Source organism: Rhinatrema bivittatum, chromosome 6, assembly GCF_901001135.1.
Source record: "Rhinatrema bivittatum chromosome 6, aRhiBiv1.1, whole genome shotgun sequence".
In the NCBI taxonomy this organism is placed as follows: Eukaryota; Metazoa; Chordata; class Amphibia; order Gymnophiona; family Rhinatrematidae; genus Rhinatrema; species Rhinatrema bivittatum.
Window position 1 is genome coordinate 173,369,520 of NC_042620.1, and position 18,426 is coordinate 173,387,945.

The window sequence follows — 18,426 nt, forward strand, 5'->3', positions numbered from 1 at the left end:
ATCAGTTGTCTACATCAGATTACAACATGACTGGGGTTGCAGGTCTGTCAACCTGGGCAAATAAAATGGATAAGTTCAAGAATGGCCTAGGAAGAACTGGGACCGGGAACATTGCATAATTAGTGCTTAGAGCACCAAAAGGCTCCATGAACATTGTTCTGGCAAATGGAAGCTCCTGATAGTCTTGAAAGCTTACTGCAGTGGGGAAAAATACTTCAAAAGAACTAAGCAGCCACAACCAGTGGTCACCTTGACTCACAGCATCTGAGGACTAGCTTGACCTGAACTACCCTACCTAGGCAGCTAAACACAAAAACTGTTGGATTATGCAATGGTGTAGGATTTCTTGGTTCCAGATTGTGAGATGTATGCTGGACTCTTGACAACTCAAAAAAAATAAACTATGAGCTCTCTATCCATAAGCAAAGACCAATGAAAAAACAAAAGAATGTTTGGTATATAAAATGTACTTTTAGTAGTAGCAAAAAGATTGGAAATTCTGAGCTTGCTTGTCTGTGCTATTTAAACCTTGTGACTGAAGGGGAACACACTTGCAGCTATAGCCTTCAAAAACGGGAAACTTGTAGTACTGTAAATAATCAGCTATATAGACAATGTTATTCTGAAGAGTTGAAAGTTAGAACTTTTTTCCCCACATTAAAACTGATTGCTACCCTGAACTTGTATCAGGAAAATGGTTTTCTTAAGTTGAACTAATACACACACACACCACTAGCCAGTTAACAAAGCTGATGGAACAGTTACTAAATTTTCATTTATAACATCCTCCAGCAAAAGCTCGATAGGTTACTCCTTTTGGCGCTCAGAACAAACAGAAGATCAAAAAATAGAGCCAGATTGGAGATTCACAGGTAGTTAATTTAAAACAATTAGCACATAAAATTCAATGGGGGTTGAGAACAGTTATTTTACCATATTTAAAAATAAATTAGATTGGCATATCTTGGTCATGTACTTCATCAAAAAGAAAAATCTAAAACAGTATGGTAAATATTGTAATAGTATTGTACATTATCAGCATGTCAACACATGTGGCATATTTGGTATGTGACAATGTTATAAAAACTCTTTGTAGTTCTGCATTATTCAAGTATATTACCCATTTGAAGTACAAAAGGGTAACTTACCTGCAATTCTAGTTCTCTTAAGGTATAATATTAACCTCTATGGATCCCCACTCTTAGGTTAAATGGGCTCTAGCATAAGATATTAGCAAAGGAGTATGACAGACCAGTGTTTCTAGATAGGCAATCATATTCATATTATTAGAGATTCCCTCAAGGCCAAACCGGTAAGATATGCCACCAGGGCAGGCTTGGACATCACTGTGATAGGCACATGGGAGGTGATTTTCAAAATGATTTGTTATGTGTGAAAGTAGCAAATATTGTACCAATTTTCAAAAGCCCATTTACACGCATAAGTCCATTTACATGCATAAAACCTTTCGAGAATTCAGTCCTATGGAGTAAATTTTCAAAGGAGTCCCGCATGTAAAAGTAGCATTTTTCAAAACCAGGTAAATACTTTTGAAAATGACCTCCATAATATATGTCTATCTCCATTAGATTTTTTGTCTAACTCTCTACTTAAAGCCATAAATAAAACAGGTTCCATCTACAAAAACATGCTAACTGGGTGAACTATAGTTTTGTTTTTCCCAATACAAGGCTCCTTTTACATATCGTCAGTAAGTGTTTTTCATATAATATGTTCAGGTTCTATAGGAGAACTAAATACAATGCAATATTTTGGCTAAGATCATAACATGGTAAATGATAAAGATCAACTAAAAAGAGGCCATATCCTTTGAAAAGTATTAGTCAACACATTTTTTATGTCAAATAAGTATCCAATAGAATGAACCAATTCAAATGGAAATGAAACCCCTACATAATCCAGAACATTAGATGCAAAGCAGAAATTTCTACACAGCAGCAAGGCAGAAATAGGCCAGCACATTCATAGCAAATCACAAATAGGACTGATTGCTTTGGTTAGGGACATTTCTCAAAAATGTTTGAATATTTTGAACATGTTCTGCAACTATTACCAACATAAAAATTTTACTACTGCGGGAAGCACCATTGTGAGTTGAAGCTCTCCTTTTAGTCAGGTGTAAGCTAAAAATTGCTATTTCAAAAAGCCTGGCACAACCACATGGATCAAAGGAGCTTTGGTAATTATCAACAGCAGCTATACAAAAGTCCTGGCTTCCAGAATCATGCACCAGCTTCCTTTTCTGCTGATAGAACAATGTTGAATGAAAGCAGCAAATTTATGCATGATGAAAATAAAGAGAGGCGATAACTGGAGTCCCAAGCCCCACTGGCTTATTAGATGCCACGTGTCATCTTTCTTATAATACTAATACAGATTTTTATTTATTTACTATTGGTCAGCATTCAGCTGCAAACCAACTTTATAAAGGACTACTAACAATATATTTACTGATTGACAAGGTTTATTTTATATTATCTATACAGTTTTCAAAACTGCATAACAAACAGTTTATAGAAACAAGCCGTTTCTTAATTAAATATACTCAAAGAACCACTATAGTAACTGACAATTTTGTCAATTATCCACTAACTAGCAACATTCTAAAACAAATTCCAGCGAGGCACACAGCTCTAAAAATTAACAGCTAAATCCAAAATGAACTAGCAACATTAATAAATTCTCCTATTTGCTAAGAAAATAAGCTTCTAACTTGTATTTTCAGCAAATTCAGATCACTTCATATGAAGTTCTACATTTACTATCTAAATAAAAACAAAAACAGTTGATATTCTTTCAAATGACTTCTGTATCATTGACTTCAAAACATGGAGAAAGTCCGGTTATCCACATGTAAGAAATGGAAAGATGTTGACTTCTAATGCCACACAACATGACCCAATAGTGGGGATCTACAGAGGTATATGTATCATTGTCACAAGTACCAAAAGTTCATTCCACATTCATCTATATAGTCAGGATCTATAGGAAACTATACTGTATATCAATATAGGTTATTGCATTCAATTCAGCAAAAGTGACTCTTAAAAGTATACTCCTGGAATGAGCCCTACTTTTAGGAAACAAGATGCTGTGCACTCATTTTTTTTATGGATGTAATATTAGGTCTTTTTTTTAGTTTAGCTTGATAATATATATAATATAGCTTCTAATAATTACACAATAATTACAATAAAGTTAGCAACTATAGTTTAAAAATATAACTAAAAGAACATATTTAAGCACTAACTGTGCAATATCATAAAAAATGTAATTGCTGTTATTTCCATTCAGGCTTAAAATACTGAAATATTTTAGTGTATACAATGATAAGTTCATCATGGTTACATTTGAAAAGATTTTCATTTTCATATTTTAATGAAAATACCTCTCATGTTTCAGCATGTTACTATTTGGGATTTCATACAATTATATCTGACATTAATACCCAAAAAAACATTAACACTAATTGAAGAAAGGAATAATGAAATGAATCAAAGAGGAAATCTTGCTAATAAACTGTTTCAGAACATAGCATTAAAAGGAACATTTCTTATAATTCAGTGCACAGAAAAATTAGCCTTATATACTCGTAAATGACTCTTAAAAGGGTGATTAGAAAAATTACATTGAACTTTTTGAATATTTAAAAATTATCTTGAACTATCACATGCATGCAAAGGTGTTTCACTACTGCTTCATCAGAACTCATGAATTCAAGGAGATAAATGAAAATCAAGAATAACTAAGATTAATTGTGGCTCCAAGTCCATACAACAGTGCTCACAAGAAAATCAGACAACTTTCACAGCAATGTAAATCATTATTTAAAGAAAGTTCAGCTGGCTGTGCATTGGGGAATGAATCAAAAATTCAGATGACCCAACTCCAACTTTAGTGACATTTGCATCTACTGCATAGACCAGGAAAAAAAATGGACTAATTTGATTGGTTTCTCTGTTTTTCAGCTCAGAACCAAATATAGTATCTAAACTAGGAGGATGGCCCCTTCTTGGTATTTTGGCCAGGACTGAGAACCTGTGTAATACGGAAAGGAGGGGGTGATAACACACTGTCAACCAAGCTCACTAGGGACACAATTACATTAGAACCACTGTAAAAGCAGGAGGATTAAAATAACTTTTTTTTTCCAATCAAGAATTGTAAATACATGCTAGCCACAAGAGTTTGAATCAGATCCATCCTATCTGAATAAAAAATTTCCCATTTCTCTAAGCAGCAACTTTGCAATGCTTTGGTATCCTAGAATCAGCTGGATTGACAGGCGTGTCAAATACTGCTCTATACACTGTCATGTAAAGCAAAATTGCTTACCTGTAACAGGTATTCTCCAAGGACAGCAAGATTTGCAGTAACACGTGGGCAGTACCAAGGTAAAGCATCTCCCAGAGCCTTCTGGAAAAGCTTTCCCAATCGTGCATGGAAATTGTTGTGTAGGCAATTTATGCATGCAAAGCAGTTGTGTAGGCAATTTATGCATACAAAGCAGTTTTGCATGTGCCGGCACATGCATGTTATAAAATCGGCGCGTCCATGTGCACACGCTGGGAACCGCGTGCACATGGATGCACATGTCTTAAAATCACTCCCCTAAGGCTTTTCTTCCATTTTGTGTCTATGGGAAAAATCCTTAGTGAATCAGGTCCTAAGTAAGCTGAATAAATGCTGATTTTCAGAAAATTAAAGTTGGCCAGATAAACTTGTCTGGCTACTTTAAGACAGCCAGAGAGATTTAGCAGTAGATCTGTACTGATGAATATCCTTGCAAAGTTAGCTGGAAAAGTTTATCTGGAGAATTTTTCTAGCCTGCCAGAGGCTACCATAGGGACCTTACAATATTTACTTGACAAAACAGTTTGGCTGCTGAACAAGGCCACACTGAAGATAAGAATAAGGTTAAACAGGTGGAGGATTGTACAACTTGTATTTTACAATACTCTTTATCTTCATCTGATAGTTGTAGGACTATTAAGAAACACTGGCCTATAATTCAGTTTCATGAGGTTTTCAACTGATACCATCTTTTGCTTTCTCCAGGGGAAGAAATACAAAATGCTCAATGTCTTTGACCATTCACCCAATTCAGAGACTATGTAGTAACTGCACATCGGCTTTGCAGCGGGGCTATAAATGTGCCTTGTGCTCCATCTGTGATGGGATGCTTCAAATAAAGGTTTACCAACATTCAGTATTAAAGAGTTCTTTAATTTAGGAAGATTAATGACTTACAAATTATGTTTTGTAGTTTATGTGGCCATTTACTCCTGTTCATTATTGTATATCATGAGAATGAGAAGGACCTGCTTGAACGTTGGAGCTGCCTATATACAGAAAAGGAGGCAGCATCAATAGTACTGCAATTTCAATCATCTGGTCACATATTTGAACATTTGAAATTCTTTGCTATGGATCAAGCTCTATTGGATTGGTAATGTGGCAACAGGAAACGTTTGCTTGAATTAAGCTGAATCTTCAAGTTTTATTTGGTGGCACCTGTTGCAATAAATTTACATATAGAATAGGGTGTGTTTTTTGAGATACACATCATTCATGTGTTTACATCCGACTGTTTTTGGAAGAGACTTGGTGGATGTTCTGTATTGTGATTGGACACAGATATTGTCCTCCTAACATAATAAAGTATATTTTAATCTATCAATATGGTTCATAAATAGATAAGATTTTGTATCCTTTGTGTTTTTTCATTGGATATGTACATTGTCACTTTTGCCTACTGAGGTTTCGCCTAATGAAGAGTGCATCTGGGGATTCCCTTTTATGACCATAGAGCACGGATTTTCCTTGTATGTTGATGTTATCAATTATTCCATTATTTAAAATGTAGTCCCACAGTAGTTCTCACTTAACATACTAAAGGGTAGATTTTTAAACCCGGCACGTGCACATGGAAGCGCCGATTTTATAACATGCGTGTGCCGATGAGCACATTATAAAATCTGATGCACACGCGCACACATGCAATCGATTTTGTATCGGCACGCGGTGCTCCACTCGCACAGGCAGGGGAGGGAGATTTTTTTTTTTTAAATACATGCAGCGACATGATCCCACTTTTTCCCAGTTCCCTCCCAGTCCGCTCCAATTAAGGATGAGCAGAAGTAAGTTACATGCGCTGGCCAGTTGCTGGCGCACGCTTCCCCGGGACAGGACCTAATGACCTCTGTCCCGGTTGCCCCGCCCATCCCGTCCCTTTCACATAGCCTTGCACTTCGGCGCATATTGGAGGGATACAATAGTGGCTGGGCTGTTTGCACAATGCGTGCAACACGCGCATGGCCAGGCCACGCGCATATCTTCTCGTTTGTGCGCGCAAGGGTTTTTTCAAACTTGGTCCTAAGGGCTTGGCAATAGAGAAAGTTATAAATACACAGGTAAGAACTGGAAATAATTTTAAGATCATTTTGAAGAAGCCTCTGATTCTCCTGAAGCAGAAGGCATTAGAAACACAGTCAGCGTTGGGTTGTTTGGCTCCAGATTTGATATTGAACAAGGAGAAAAACTATGTGTTACTGAGGAAATAATTTGCTCCATCCCTTCTTTTGAAACTGTTGAATTATGCAGATATTATTTTTATGATGCTATTTTTCAACAAGTATTTTTAAATTCTAGTGTTGAATATGAATACTTGATTTTATACGCAAAAGAAAATACAAAAACATTTGATCACAAGGATATTATTAGAAAGCAATTATTTGGGAAACATGATTTAAAACATAGGGGTATTAACTGTTGTTACCAGCTTCTCCAAAAGGCTATTAATGTCCTTTTATTTCAGTACTTGAAATTAGGAAACCATTTTTTGTTCATTTGTAACCACAAGGACAGGAGTTGGAAATGACCATGAAGGTCCTATGGTGACAAATTAGAAATTTGCGGTGATTAGAGGACCACAGTATGAGGATGCAACCGAATGTTACTGTGGACAAAAATAGATTGAGGAGGCTCTGAAAGGTGATGGTTGTGTGGGAATGCCATGTATGCTCAAGAGGGCTTTTCCAAGCTTTTCTAGAAGGCTCTGGGAGATGTTTGTGACTGATCATCCTGCTTGTCCTTGGAAAATTGCTTCATAGTGTCGGATATCATTTGTTCTAGTAGAGATTAATTTGTTCCATCAATGATTATATGCAATACCCTTGTTTAAAGAATTTCATAAGTATATATTTCAGTTTTATGCACTGATTACAGGTACTAGTCATGTGAATATCTAAACTAATTTATTCACTGAGTAAAACTAAACACCTGAAATAATATTTCACTGTGCATTATATTTGCTCATGGTCACCTTGTAAAAAAAATAAACAAACAAGTAAAGAAAAAATGTATTAATATTAAGTTATATTGCATCATTCTTACTCATATTTTCTTCATCATCTATATCCATAGTGAAATATTTTTGCTGGTTTCTTGACTGGCAGAGGTTGGTTCTCTCTGAAAAAGGAACAGGAATGCATTAACTTCAAAGTGTACTCTCTCTAAATTAAATGCAACCTAATTTCAGAAAATATACAATTATAGATGTTGCCCGTCAGTGACTTAACCGATACATTTTAGTATTATATTCACATTGCATGGTCAAGGTAAAAATCCTTGATATTTTTATATTCTTCTTCTTGACTGCACTGCCAAAAAAACCCCGCAAACAAACCACAAAAACGGGGCAAGCCAAATCTCATACACAATACTAACAAAATGAGGCAAATTAACTTCACAAATAAAGAGAAACGCTTAAATATGTAATCTCAGTCACAGAAAAATACATATCGGATATCAGAAGTAAGGGAGTTGGTTATACCACAACCAGACCTTTTGCTTCAAATGTATTTAGAAAAGTTTTTATTATTTTTTGCCTCTCTGGCAAGCTTTTTCTCACATTCACTTTTGGGCTATTTAACTTGCCAGTGCTTATGCTCTTGTCTGTTTTCATCATTTGGGTCTGCTTTCCAATTTTTGAACATCCTTTTAGCTTTAACTGCCTCCTTTACCTCGCCATTAAACCATCTAGCAGTCATTTGGGCTTCCTTCAACTTTTTTTAATGCATGGAAATCATTTTATTTGGGTTTCAAAATGGTATTTTTTAAAAATGCCCATGCCTCATGCTAACTTATTTCTGCAACTGCTGATTTTAGTTATTTTTCTAATTTCCTCATTCTATGACAGACTCCCTTTTTAAAGTTATATGCTATTACAGTCCTCTTTCCAGTGATTGACAAATTTGATTGCATTATGATCACTACTGTTTAGTGATGCCACCACAGTAACCCTTCGCACCAGGTTTGTGTTCCACTGAAGACTAGATCTAAAATAGTTGCCCCTTTCATTGGTTCCAGGATCAGATGCTCCATTAAGCAGCCATTTATTGTATCTAGAAGCATAAACTCTCTAGCATGCCCCGATGACCAAATCAATTGAAATCTCCCATTATTATTGTGCTGCCAAATTTATTTGAATTTTAATTTCAGCTAGCATTTCATATTCTGTTTCTTTGCCAGGTGGTCACTAGTATAAACCCATTGCTATACTCTTACCCATCAGATATGGAATTTCCATCTATAATAATACCATAGTGCATTTTATTTGCTACAGGATTTTTATCATGCTTGACTGTGTTATTGTTTTTTTTTGTTTATACTGTGAATACTCCTTTTTTTTCAAGTCGATGATTATTTCAAAATGAATGTAAACACAACATCAACAATCGGTTATTCAGATATTTCAAAATTTTCAATTTTCAAAACAAGAACCCATTTGGGTAGATCTTAAAGTACTCGCGTATCTTATAAAATCCGGGGTCGGCACGCGCAAGGCTGCGCAAAATCGGCAGCCTGTGCGCGCCGAGCCGTGCAGCCTGCCTCCGTTCCCTCCGAGGCCGCTCCGAAATCAGAGTGGCCTCAGAGGGAACTTTCCTTCCGCGTCCCCCAACCCACCCCCCCAGCCCTAACTATATCCCCCCTACCTTTGTTGTGCAAGACTTGCGCGCTCCACCTCGCCATCCCCCGAGACAGGCCGCACTCCGCAGTGTCGGGGGACTCGGGACCGCCCTACCGGCCCGCCCCCCGAACCATCACCATGCCCCCAGACCCGCCTCGGACCACCCCCTGACCCCGGACATGCCCTCGGACACACCCCGGACATGCCTTCTCCCGCCCCTTTTACGAAGCCCCGGGAATTACGCGCATCCCGGGGCTTTGTGCGCACCGGCGGCCTATGCAAAATAGCCGCGCCGGCGCGCGAGTGCCCTGCGCACGTAAATCTGGCAGGATTTACGTGCACAGGGCTTTTAAAATCTACCTCATTATTTGTGCATCGGGTGTGATAGTTTATAGACTTTCATTCTCTGGCAACGAATTCCAGAGCTTAATTATGTGTTGAGTAAAAAAATATTTTCTCTTTTTAGTTTTAAATGTAACTTTAACCCAGTAACTTCATTGTGTATCCCCTAGTCTTTGTACTTTTTTGAAAGAGTAAACTGATTAATGTTTACTCATTCCATTCCACTCATTTTATAGATCTCTTTCATATCTCCCCTCAGCTGTCTCTTCTCCAAGCTGAGAGTCTCTTCTCTTTAGCCTTTCTTCATAGGGGAATTGTTCCATCCCCTTTATCATCTTGGTCACCCTTCTCTGTACATTTTCTAATTCTGCTATATCTTTCTTGAGATACGGTGACCAGAATTGAACACAATACTCAACATGGAGCGATACAGAGGCATTATGATATTCTCTATTTCATTATCTATTCCTTTCCTAATAATCCCTAGCATTCTAATAGCTTTCTTGGCTTCTGCTGCACATGGAGTAGACCATTTCAACGTATTTTCAACAGTGACATCTAGATCCTTTTCCTGAGTGGTGACTCCTAAGGTGGAACCTTGCATTTTGCAGCTCTAATTTGGGTTACTCTTCCCTAAGTGCATCACTTTGCACTTCTCTACATTCCTAATCCACCTAGTTAACTTGCCTCCCCCTTTTACCCTATTAACCCAACCCTTAAAATCCTGCAAACTAGCCTATTTTCTTTGTTACATGACTTACACGCTGTCCATAGCAGAAGTAAAGTTACGCAGTAGGGAACCCCAGCGCATGCCTGTGTGCGTAACTACTTATGCACGAACTTCATGGTGCAGTCCCAGCCTGCCCATGTCCTGCCCAGACCATACCCCACCACTTTTTGTGAAATGTTTATGCGCATACTTGCACGTTTTTTTAAATCCACGCAGCGCGCGCTGGGCCAAGTCACGGGTGTATCTCCCGGCTTTGGCGCATGTAGGGATTTTAAAATTGACCAGTATATGCACAAGAATGCTAATTATTTTTAATGGGATCCCTGGAAAATAGCTATAACTTCAGTTGAGTGGTTGATTTCACACTAAACAGGTATTGTTTTACCTCCTGGGGCTTTTTTTTCTGACTAGGTAGGTGAAAACAGGACAAAATGAAACTGCTGTTTTGGCCCAATTTTTCCTGATTAGCTGGATGAGGCTTAGGGATGGTACCCAAGTGCTACAAAAACATGCTTATGGTTTCTGAGCCTTACAAGCTTCTGATAACTAACACAATAAGCTGAAAAAAGCTGTGTAAGGATTGGCATACATCACTGCCTCATTATTTAAGAATTATGTATATTTTCACCTGAATGAGCATAGAGTACTGATTGTAGCACTTTATTTATTTATTTATTTTTAGCTTTTATATACCGATCTTCTTGCATTAGATACAATTAGTCTGTTGAACTTTTGTCTTTACTCTTTTGCTTCTACAGGATCAAAGAAACCTAAAATACCTAGTACAGGATAATATATTCATTCCCACATTGCCTCAAGTGTCACAACTATAACAAGAAGTAAATAAAAAAACAAACCAACTCTGCAATGCTATGGCAAATAGCAAATGTAAGCGATTCCTGCTGCTATGTATATCTTAGCACTCATAAGATCTGGAACCTGTGGTGTTTGACATATATTATAAGAGACCTTGGTGAAAAGGTGACCTCATATGTCTTTAATATTTTACAGTCTAATACTTACACTAGAGTTTCAAAGATTTGTTGAATACTCAAGAGTTACTGCAGAACAAATACTTGGAAAATATAGTACTGGTGTCAGATGCAGGTATAAGTGAGAAAGTAGATACTTTTTTTTCTGCTCTTTTAGCATGAATACAATAGGGAAGTAGCCTTTCCTACATAGGTGTGCCCTTTCGAGGCCAAGCTCTAAGACAAAATTAAGAAGAGCCTTCTGTTGGAATTGGGCCCTGCCACAACAGATTGTGCTCCCTGGAAGATTGTACCGGAGTTCCTGCCAGTTGTTTTATCAGAACCGTATACCATGGTCTCCTGGACTAATCTAGAGCTATTAGGATTATTATGGATGAATAATCTTCTCTTCTGGTGAGAGTCCTTCCTATCAGAGGTCAAGGTGGAAATACATATAGGAGGATGTCCTTTGGCCAAGGTCTTATCAAGGTGTCTATTCTGCTGGAACCTGGTTCCTATCGCCAACTGAAGAAGCTGTCTGTTTTGGCTGCTAGAGACTGCTAGAGACTGGCTGCATGTGCTTCCTTGATTGCTCACATATGCCACTGCAGTGGTGTTGTCTAATCGGATTCTTAATGGTCTCCCTTTTAAAAGGGGGAGGAAGAAGAGCAGGGCTTGTCTGATGACTCTTGTTTTTAAATCGTTTATCAACCATATTGATTCTTTCCTTGACCACAGCACTTGTGCTGCGTGACCCTGGCAATGGGCTCTCCAGCCAAGTGTGCTGGAAACAGTTATTGTGATCCAGGAACGAGGTTGTAGGTCCCTACCATTCAAAAATGGAGGACAAAAGTCACCATTTTAAGCTTTTCCTTACTGACCGGGGTAAAAATGTAAGACTCAGTTTTCAGACTCTGGAAACCACTGAGACAAGAGGGACTGTTGCAAAAGGTGCATATGAGCTCTGATCCATGGGGCTAGATCTACTGTGGCTATCTTCAGTCCCAAGAGATAGAGATAAAAGTATCCAAAATTTGGGATTGAGACCAAAAATATTGCACCTGAGATATAATTATTCCCATTCTCTTTGGAGTGGGGATAACTCGGCCCTCTGCTGTCTTGAAGCGTGCCCCTAAGAATTCCAGGGATTGGGTAGGATACACACTGCTTTTTGCATAGTTTATTTCCCATCCAAGCTGATCCCTGAGCCATAACACTGTTCTTGAGGCTAGTTGGCTTTGATGGAAGAACTTAGCCCTGATAATCTGGTCATTCAGGTAGGGGTAGACCAATATGCTGTTTGTACAGTGTTGCAGCCACCACTACCATTATCTTGGGCTGCTGCGAGACTTTGCATAGCATGCAAGTCATGGTACATAAGGAGCAAAAATTCTGGTGAAAAAAAACCTAACTTTTCTACAGGTGATCTTCCCTGTGGGTCATGAGGGACTACATTTATCCCAGGCTCAGCCTTCATAGAAATATAGAAAAGAACCAATAGTCCATCCAGTCTGCCTAGCAAGCTTCCCATGGTAGTATTAGCCACACCATGCAGGTTACCCTCATGTATCAGTTAATGCTTCCTGACATGCTTTGCTTATAGACTTGGCCGTAACATCAGTTCTGTGTTTTTTGCTTAATGTCTGCACATCAGTATCTCAGACTGTAAAAAAGTCATGGCTTGTGTTGGTTGTCTCTGAATCCAAATTCCTCTTCCTTTCACCCCCCAGCCCCCTCCTTCAAAGCAGAGAGGATGTTGCAGTTGCATTAAACGCATCCAGGCTTATTGGTTAAGGGTAGTAATCCCATGCCTTCTGTTAAGGGTAGCAAATGCTGCTCTGTGCAGGTTACCCCCATGCTTATCAGTTCCCCAGATTGTAAAAGTCGGGGATTTCATTGGTTGCTGTCTGAATCCAATTCCCTTTTTCCCATGCCGCTGAAGCAGAGAGCAATGTTGGAGCTGCATCAAAACTATGAAGGCTTATTTGTTAAGAGTAGTAACCGCTGCACCAGCAAATCACCCCCATGCACGCTTTGTTTCTTTTAGGACTTGGCCACAGAAGCAGTCCTGTGCTTTCTTCCTTGTCTGCATATCAGTATCCCAGAACATGGAAGTCGGGGCCCTCTGTTATCTTCTGAATCCAATTTCTCTTTTCCTCCTGCCATCTAAACAGGGAGCAATGTTACAGTTGCATTAAAAGCTCAAAGTATATTGGTTAAGGGTGGTAATCTCCATGCCTTCTTCTAAGGGTAGTAACTGCTGTACCAGCAAGTTACCCATCTGTATGCTTATCTCATTTCCACCTTCTAGCCTGTAGAGATCCACAGTGTTTATCCTATGCTCCTTTGAATTCACTGCTTTCATCTTCATCGTCTCCTCCACAAGAGCATGCCAGGCCTCCACCACCCTCTCAATAAAGAAATATTTCTTGACATTGGTTCTGAGTCGGCTCCCCTGGAATTTCATTTCGTGACCCCTAGTTCTATTGATTTCCTTCCAATGTAAAAGGTTCAAAGTCCATACATCATTGAAACCATGCAGGTAACTGAAGGTCTGTATCATATCTCTCCTGCATCTCCTCTCTTCCAGGATATACATATTTAGATCACTCAGCCTCTCCTCATAGGTCTTCCAATACAGACCCCTCACCATTTTCATTGCTCTTCTCTGGACTGCTTTCATCCTGTCTCTATCCTTTTTGAGAAACGGGTTTCAGAACTGAACACAATACTTCAGAGTAAGCCTCACCAAGGACTTGTACAAGTGCATCAATAGAGTGCTGCGGCAGTCAAAAAAGCAAACAGAATGTTGGGAATTATTAGAAAGGGAATGGTGAATAAAACGGAAAATGTCATAATGCCTCTGTATCGCTCCATGGTGAGACCGCACCTTGAATACTGTGTACAATTCTGGTCACCACATCTCAAAAAAGATATAATTGCGATGGAGAAGGTACAGAGAAGGGCAACCAAAATGATAAAGGGAATGGAACAGCTCCCCTATGAGGAAAGACTAAAGAGGTTAGGACTTTTCAGCTTGGAGAAGAGACGGCTGAGGGGGGATATGACAGAGGTGTTTAAAATTTTGAGAGGTCTAGAACGGGTAGATGTGAATCGGTTTTTTACTCTTTCAGATAATAGAAAGACTAGGGGGCATTCCATAAAGTTAGCATGTAGCACATTTAAAACTAATCGGAAAAAGTTCTTTTTCACTTAACACACAATTAAACTCTGGAATTTGTTGCCAGAAGATGTGGTTAGTGCAGTTATTATAGCTGTGTTTAAAAAAGGATTGGATAAGTTCTTGGAGGAGAAGTCCATTACCTGCTATTAATTAAGTTGTCTTAGATAATAACCACCGCTATTACTAGCAACGGTAACATGGAATAGACAGTTTTTGGGTACTTGCCAGGTTCTTATGGCCTGGATTGGCCACTGTTGGAAACAGGATGCTGGGCTTGATGGACCCTTGGTCTGACCCAGTATGGCATGTTCTTATGTTCTTATCGCCCCCTTTTCTAATGGTTATTCCTCTTTCTATGCAGCCTAGCATTCCTCTGGCTTTAGCTATTGTCTTGTCACATTGCTTTGCCATATTCAAATCCCCACTTATAACCCCAAGATCCCTCTCTTAGTCCATGCACATCAGTCTTTCACCCCCCCCCCCCCCCCATCACATACAGCTCTTTTGGATTATCAACATCCCAGATGTATGACTCTGCACTTCTTGGCATTGAATCCCAACTGCCAGATCTTGAACACTCTTCAATCTTTCTTAAACCTCTTCATTCTCTACTCCTTCAGGCATGTCCACTCTGTTGCAGATCTTAGTATCATCTGCAAATAAATATATTTTACCTTCTATCCCCTTCCACAATGTTGCTCACAAAGATATTTAACAGAACTGGTCCCAACACCGATCCCTGTGGTACTCCGCTTAACACAGCTCTCTCTTCAGAATAGATGCCATTTACTATTACACGCTGTCTCATATTGGTCAACTAGTTTGTAATCCATGCCACCACCTTGGCACTCACTCCCCAAGCCTCCTATGCAGGACCGTATCAAAAACTTTGCTGAAAACCTAAGTGATCACATCAAGCGCTCTTCCTTGATCCAATTCTTTAGATACCCAATCAAAAGTAGTTTCAAAGTTCACAAAAACCCTAGTTTTCTTATACTGTGCTTAGAAGTAAAGTGCCTTTTTGCAGGTAACAAAACCTTAGTTTTCTGCTTCTAATCAATTATTATTCTCATCTGAACCCAGTCTTACCTTTCTTCTCAGAAATTTTTAGGGATGTGAATCGGATCCGATATCGGATCCGATTCTGGTTCCGATTCACATCTCTATAGATGTGAATCGGATCCGATATCGGATGTGAATCGGATCCAATATCGGATCCGATTCACATCCCTAGAAATTTTCATTCTTTCCTCTCCTTGAGTGCTTGAGATACTGATAAAGAAATGTTTATTCCTGAGAAAAAAAGTTTTGCTCTCTAAGTTTAGAAAAAAAAATGTGTTTTCATAGTAAAGCAAAACTGCTGACTGGTAACGAGTGTTCTCCGTGAACAGCAGAACAAATCAGCCACATAAGTTGGTGGTGTCCTCCCATGGTGCTAGGACAGAGCATTCTCTCACAAGCTCTAAATTAAAAAAAAAAAATTAAACTTCTGTGCATGTGCAGACTTCCCACAATGTTGCTGCTGTGCCACTATCCTTTTTTCACAAGCTACGCTTCAACTAAATGGGGAGGGTGGTACTACATGGATGATTTATGCAGCTGTCCACAGAGATCACTCATTACAGGTAAGAAATTTTGCTTTCTCCATGGACCAGCAGACAAATAACCACATAAGGGCTGCATATAAGAAGAAAAAAAAGTAATTAGACAGTTGGTTATGTAACCTGTTATTGGATGGCAGGTTATTTGAAGTTATCACTGCAACAGGATATGCAGAACTACTTGTCCGAAGTTACTAACTCTATGCAAATTTTCTTTCAAGCAGTACTATTTATTAAAAGTATGAAGAGAGGACCATGTAGCTTCTCTGCATATATTTTGTAAGGATGCAGAGCAGTGGAATGCTACTGAAGCTGCATTGCCTGAATTTTGTGAGCCTTTATCTTCTGCAGAAGTGGAATTCCTGCTGTCATTCCTGCAATTTTTTGGAATACAATGGATTGCAAGATCCAAGGCAGCATGGTTTTACCAAAGGTAAACCTTGTCAGATGAATCAGATTAATTGGATGACCAGAGAGTAAGTTCAAAGGAGAGCGCTATATGTAGTGTACTTGGAATTCAGCAAGGCCTTTGATACAGTTCCACACAGACAACTTATAAATTGTGCGCCCTCAGTAGGGATCCGAGAATGACTGAATGGGTTAGAAACTGGCTGAGTGGAAGGTGACAAAGTATTGGTAAATGGTGTTTTCTTGGAGGAGGGGGTTGTTAGTGGTATGCCTCAGGGATTGATCCTTGAACTAGTTCTTTTCAACATTTTTGTGAGCGATATAAAGGAAGGGTTGTTGGGAAAGTTTTGTCTTTTTGTCAATGATATTAAAATCTGTAACAGGGTGGGCAGCCAGGAAGGAGTGGAAAACATGAGGAAGGATCTAGCAAAGCTCTGGGAATGGTCTAAGGTCTGATAGCTAAAATTTAAAGCTAAAAAACGCAGAGTAATGCAATTTAGGAGGCAAAAACCCAAGGGAAAGTTACAGTATTGGAGGTAAAATTATTCTGAGCACAAAGCGAGTGAGATCTGGAAGTAATTGTATCTGATGATCTTAAGGTGGCCAAACAAATGGAAAAGCCAAAAAGATGCTTGGAAGAATAGGGAATGAAATGGTCAGCAGAAAAAGGGAGGTAATGTTTCCCCATATAGGTCCCTGGTGAGACATCAATTCTGAAGACACCTTTAAAAAGATATCAACAGTATGGAGTCAGTCCAGTGGATGGCTACTAAAATGGTCAGTGGTCTTTGGGGATAGACTTAAAAATCTAAACATGTATATCTTAGAGAAAAGGCAGGCAGAGGATATATGATAGACACAATCAAATATCTCAAAGGTTTCCTTGCATATGAGATGAGCCTTTCTAAATGGAAAGGAGGATCTAGAATGAGGGATGATGAGATGAAGGTGAAAGGGAGTAGATTCAGGCGTAATCTTAGGAAATATTTCTTTACAGAGAGAGTGGTGGATGCATGGAACAGCCTCCCAGGGGAGGTAGTGGAAACAAAACCAGTATCTGAATTGAATAAAGCATGGGATAAATACAGGGGATCTCTAAGGAAGTGATGCTAAGTTAATTGGATGAATGGGCAGACAGGATAGGCCATATGGTCTTTTTCTGCCATCATGTTTCTATGTCATGTAGCAGAAAGTTTTACATTGCAACAACCAATTGGATAATGTTTGTTTCTTGACTGCAAATCCTTGATATACTTGATTGAAGAGTAAAAACGATTTGATTTCCTGAATTTTGTCCAACAGACGCAAAGCTCTCCTACGATTTAGGAAATACATATATTGCTAAGCTTGAGAAGAGTGAGCTTTAGGGAAAAAATTGAAATATGGATTCATTCAAATTAATCTAAAACCACCTTTGGCAAAACAAATTGTGTGTGCTAACAGTACTTTATTTTTAAAAATCTGCATATAGGATTTGTAGACTACTAATGCCCGATGTTCACTTATCCTTCTTGCTGAAGTAATTGCAAAGAGGAACAGTAATTTCCAGAAGAAGAATTTCATATTTGTTGTAGCAAAAAGCTTGAAAGGGGCCTTCATCAGCTGCAAACCACATTTAAATCTTACTGAGCTGTCAGATTTCATTTGTGAGCCCAAGTGATACAAGCCTTTTATAAGCTGGTTGTGAGACTATCTATTTGATGATAGGCGCTTAAAGCACTCAAATGGCCTCTAACAATTAGATTTTAGACCCAAGTCAGAAAGGTAAAAATTCTGACGTATCACTGATGCTGTACAGAGAAAAGGATTCTCATGATGTGCAAGACACTAAAGCGTGATTCTCTTCAGCTTCCTTGCCACCAAGATCACATCTGACCTTCTTGGAAAAGGGCAACTTTACCTTCAGCATTCAAGCTGTAAGTGCTAAAGATTAAAAATTGAGGTAAAAAAGAAATCTGAGTTAAAATATTTTGAAAAATTTTTAGATGAATCAGAGGAGCTACAGCCAACCTTTGATGCCATGGAAACCATACTTATTTATTTATTTATTTAGAAACTTTTATATACCGGTATTAGTGGGGACATCATACCGGTTCACATAATAACTTAAAGCTTGGAAAATACATTTCAACAAGGAGAATGTAACTGGGTGGGGGGAAACAATAGGCAGTAGGAAGGATAGAGAAAACAAGAAAGTC

The 18,426-nt window shown here is 38.7% G+C and overlaps 1 protein-coding gene across 6 annotated transcripts in view; it reads right to left on the bottom strand.

The window, feature by feature from the left end:
* Window positions 1-18,426, bottom strand: part of ADARB1 (adenosine deaminase RNA specific B1) — a 502,731-nt gene that overhangs the window by 141,398 nt on the left and 342,907 nt on the right. For all 6 annotated transcript variants that reach the window (XM_029606158.1, XM_029606159.1, XM_029606160.1 and 3 more), the window contains one exon: window positions 7,417-7,491. In XM_029606158.1, coding sequence (XP_029462018.1) covers window positions 7,417-7,444 — 28 coding nt within the window. In that variant the 5' untranslated portion in view covers window positions 7,445-7,491. The remainder of the gene's footprint in view (window positions 1-7,416; window positions 7,492-18,426) is intronic.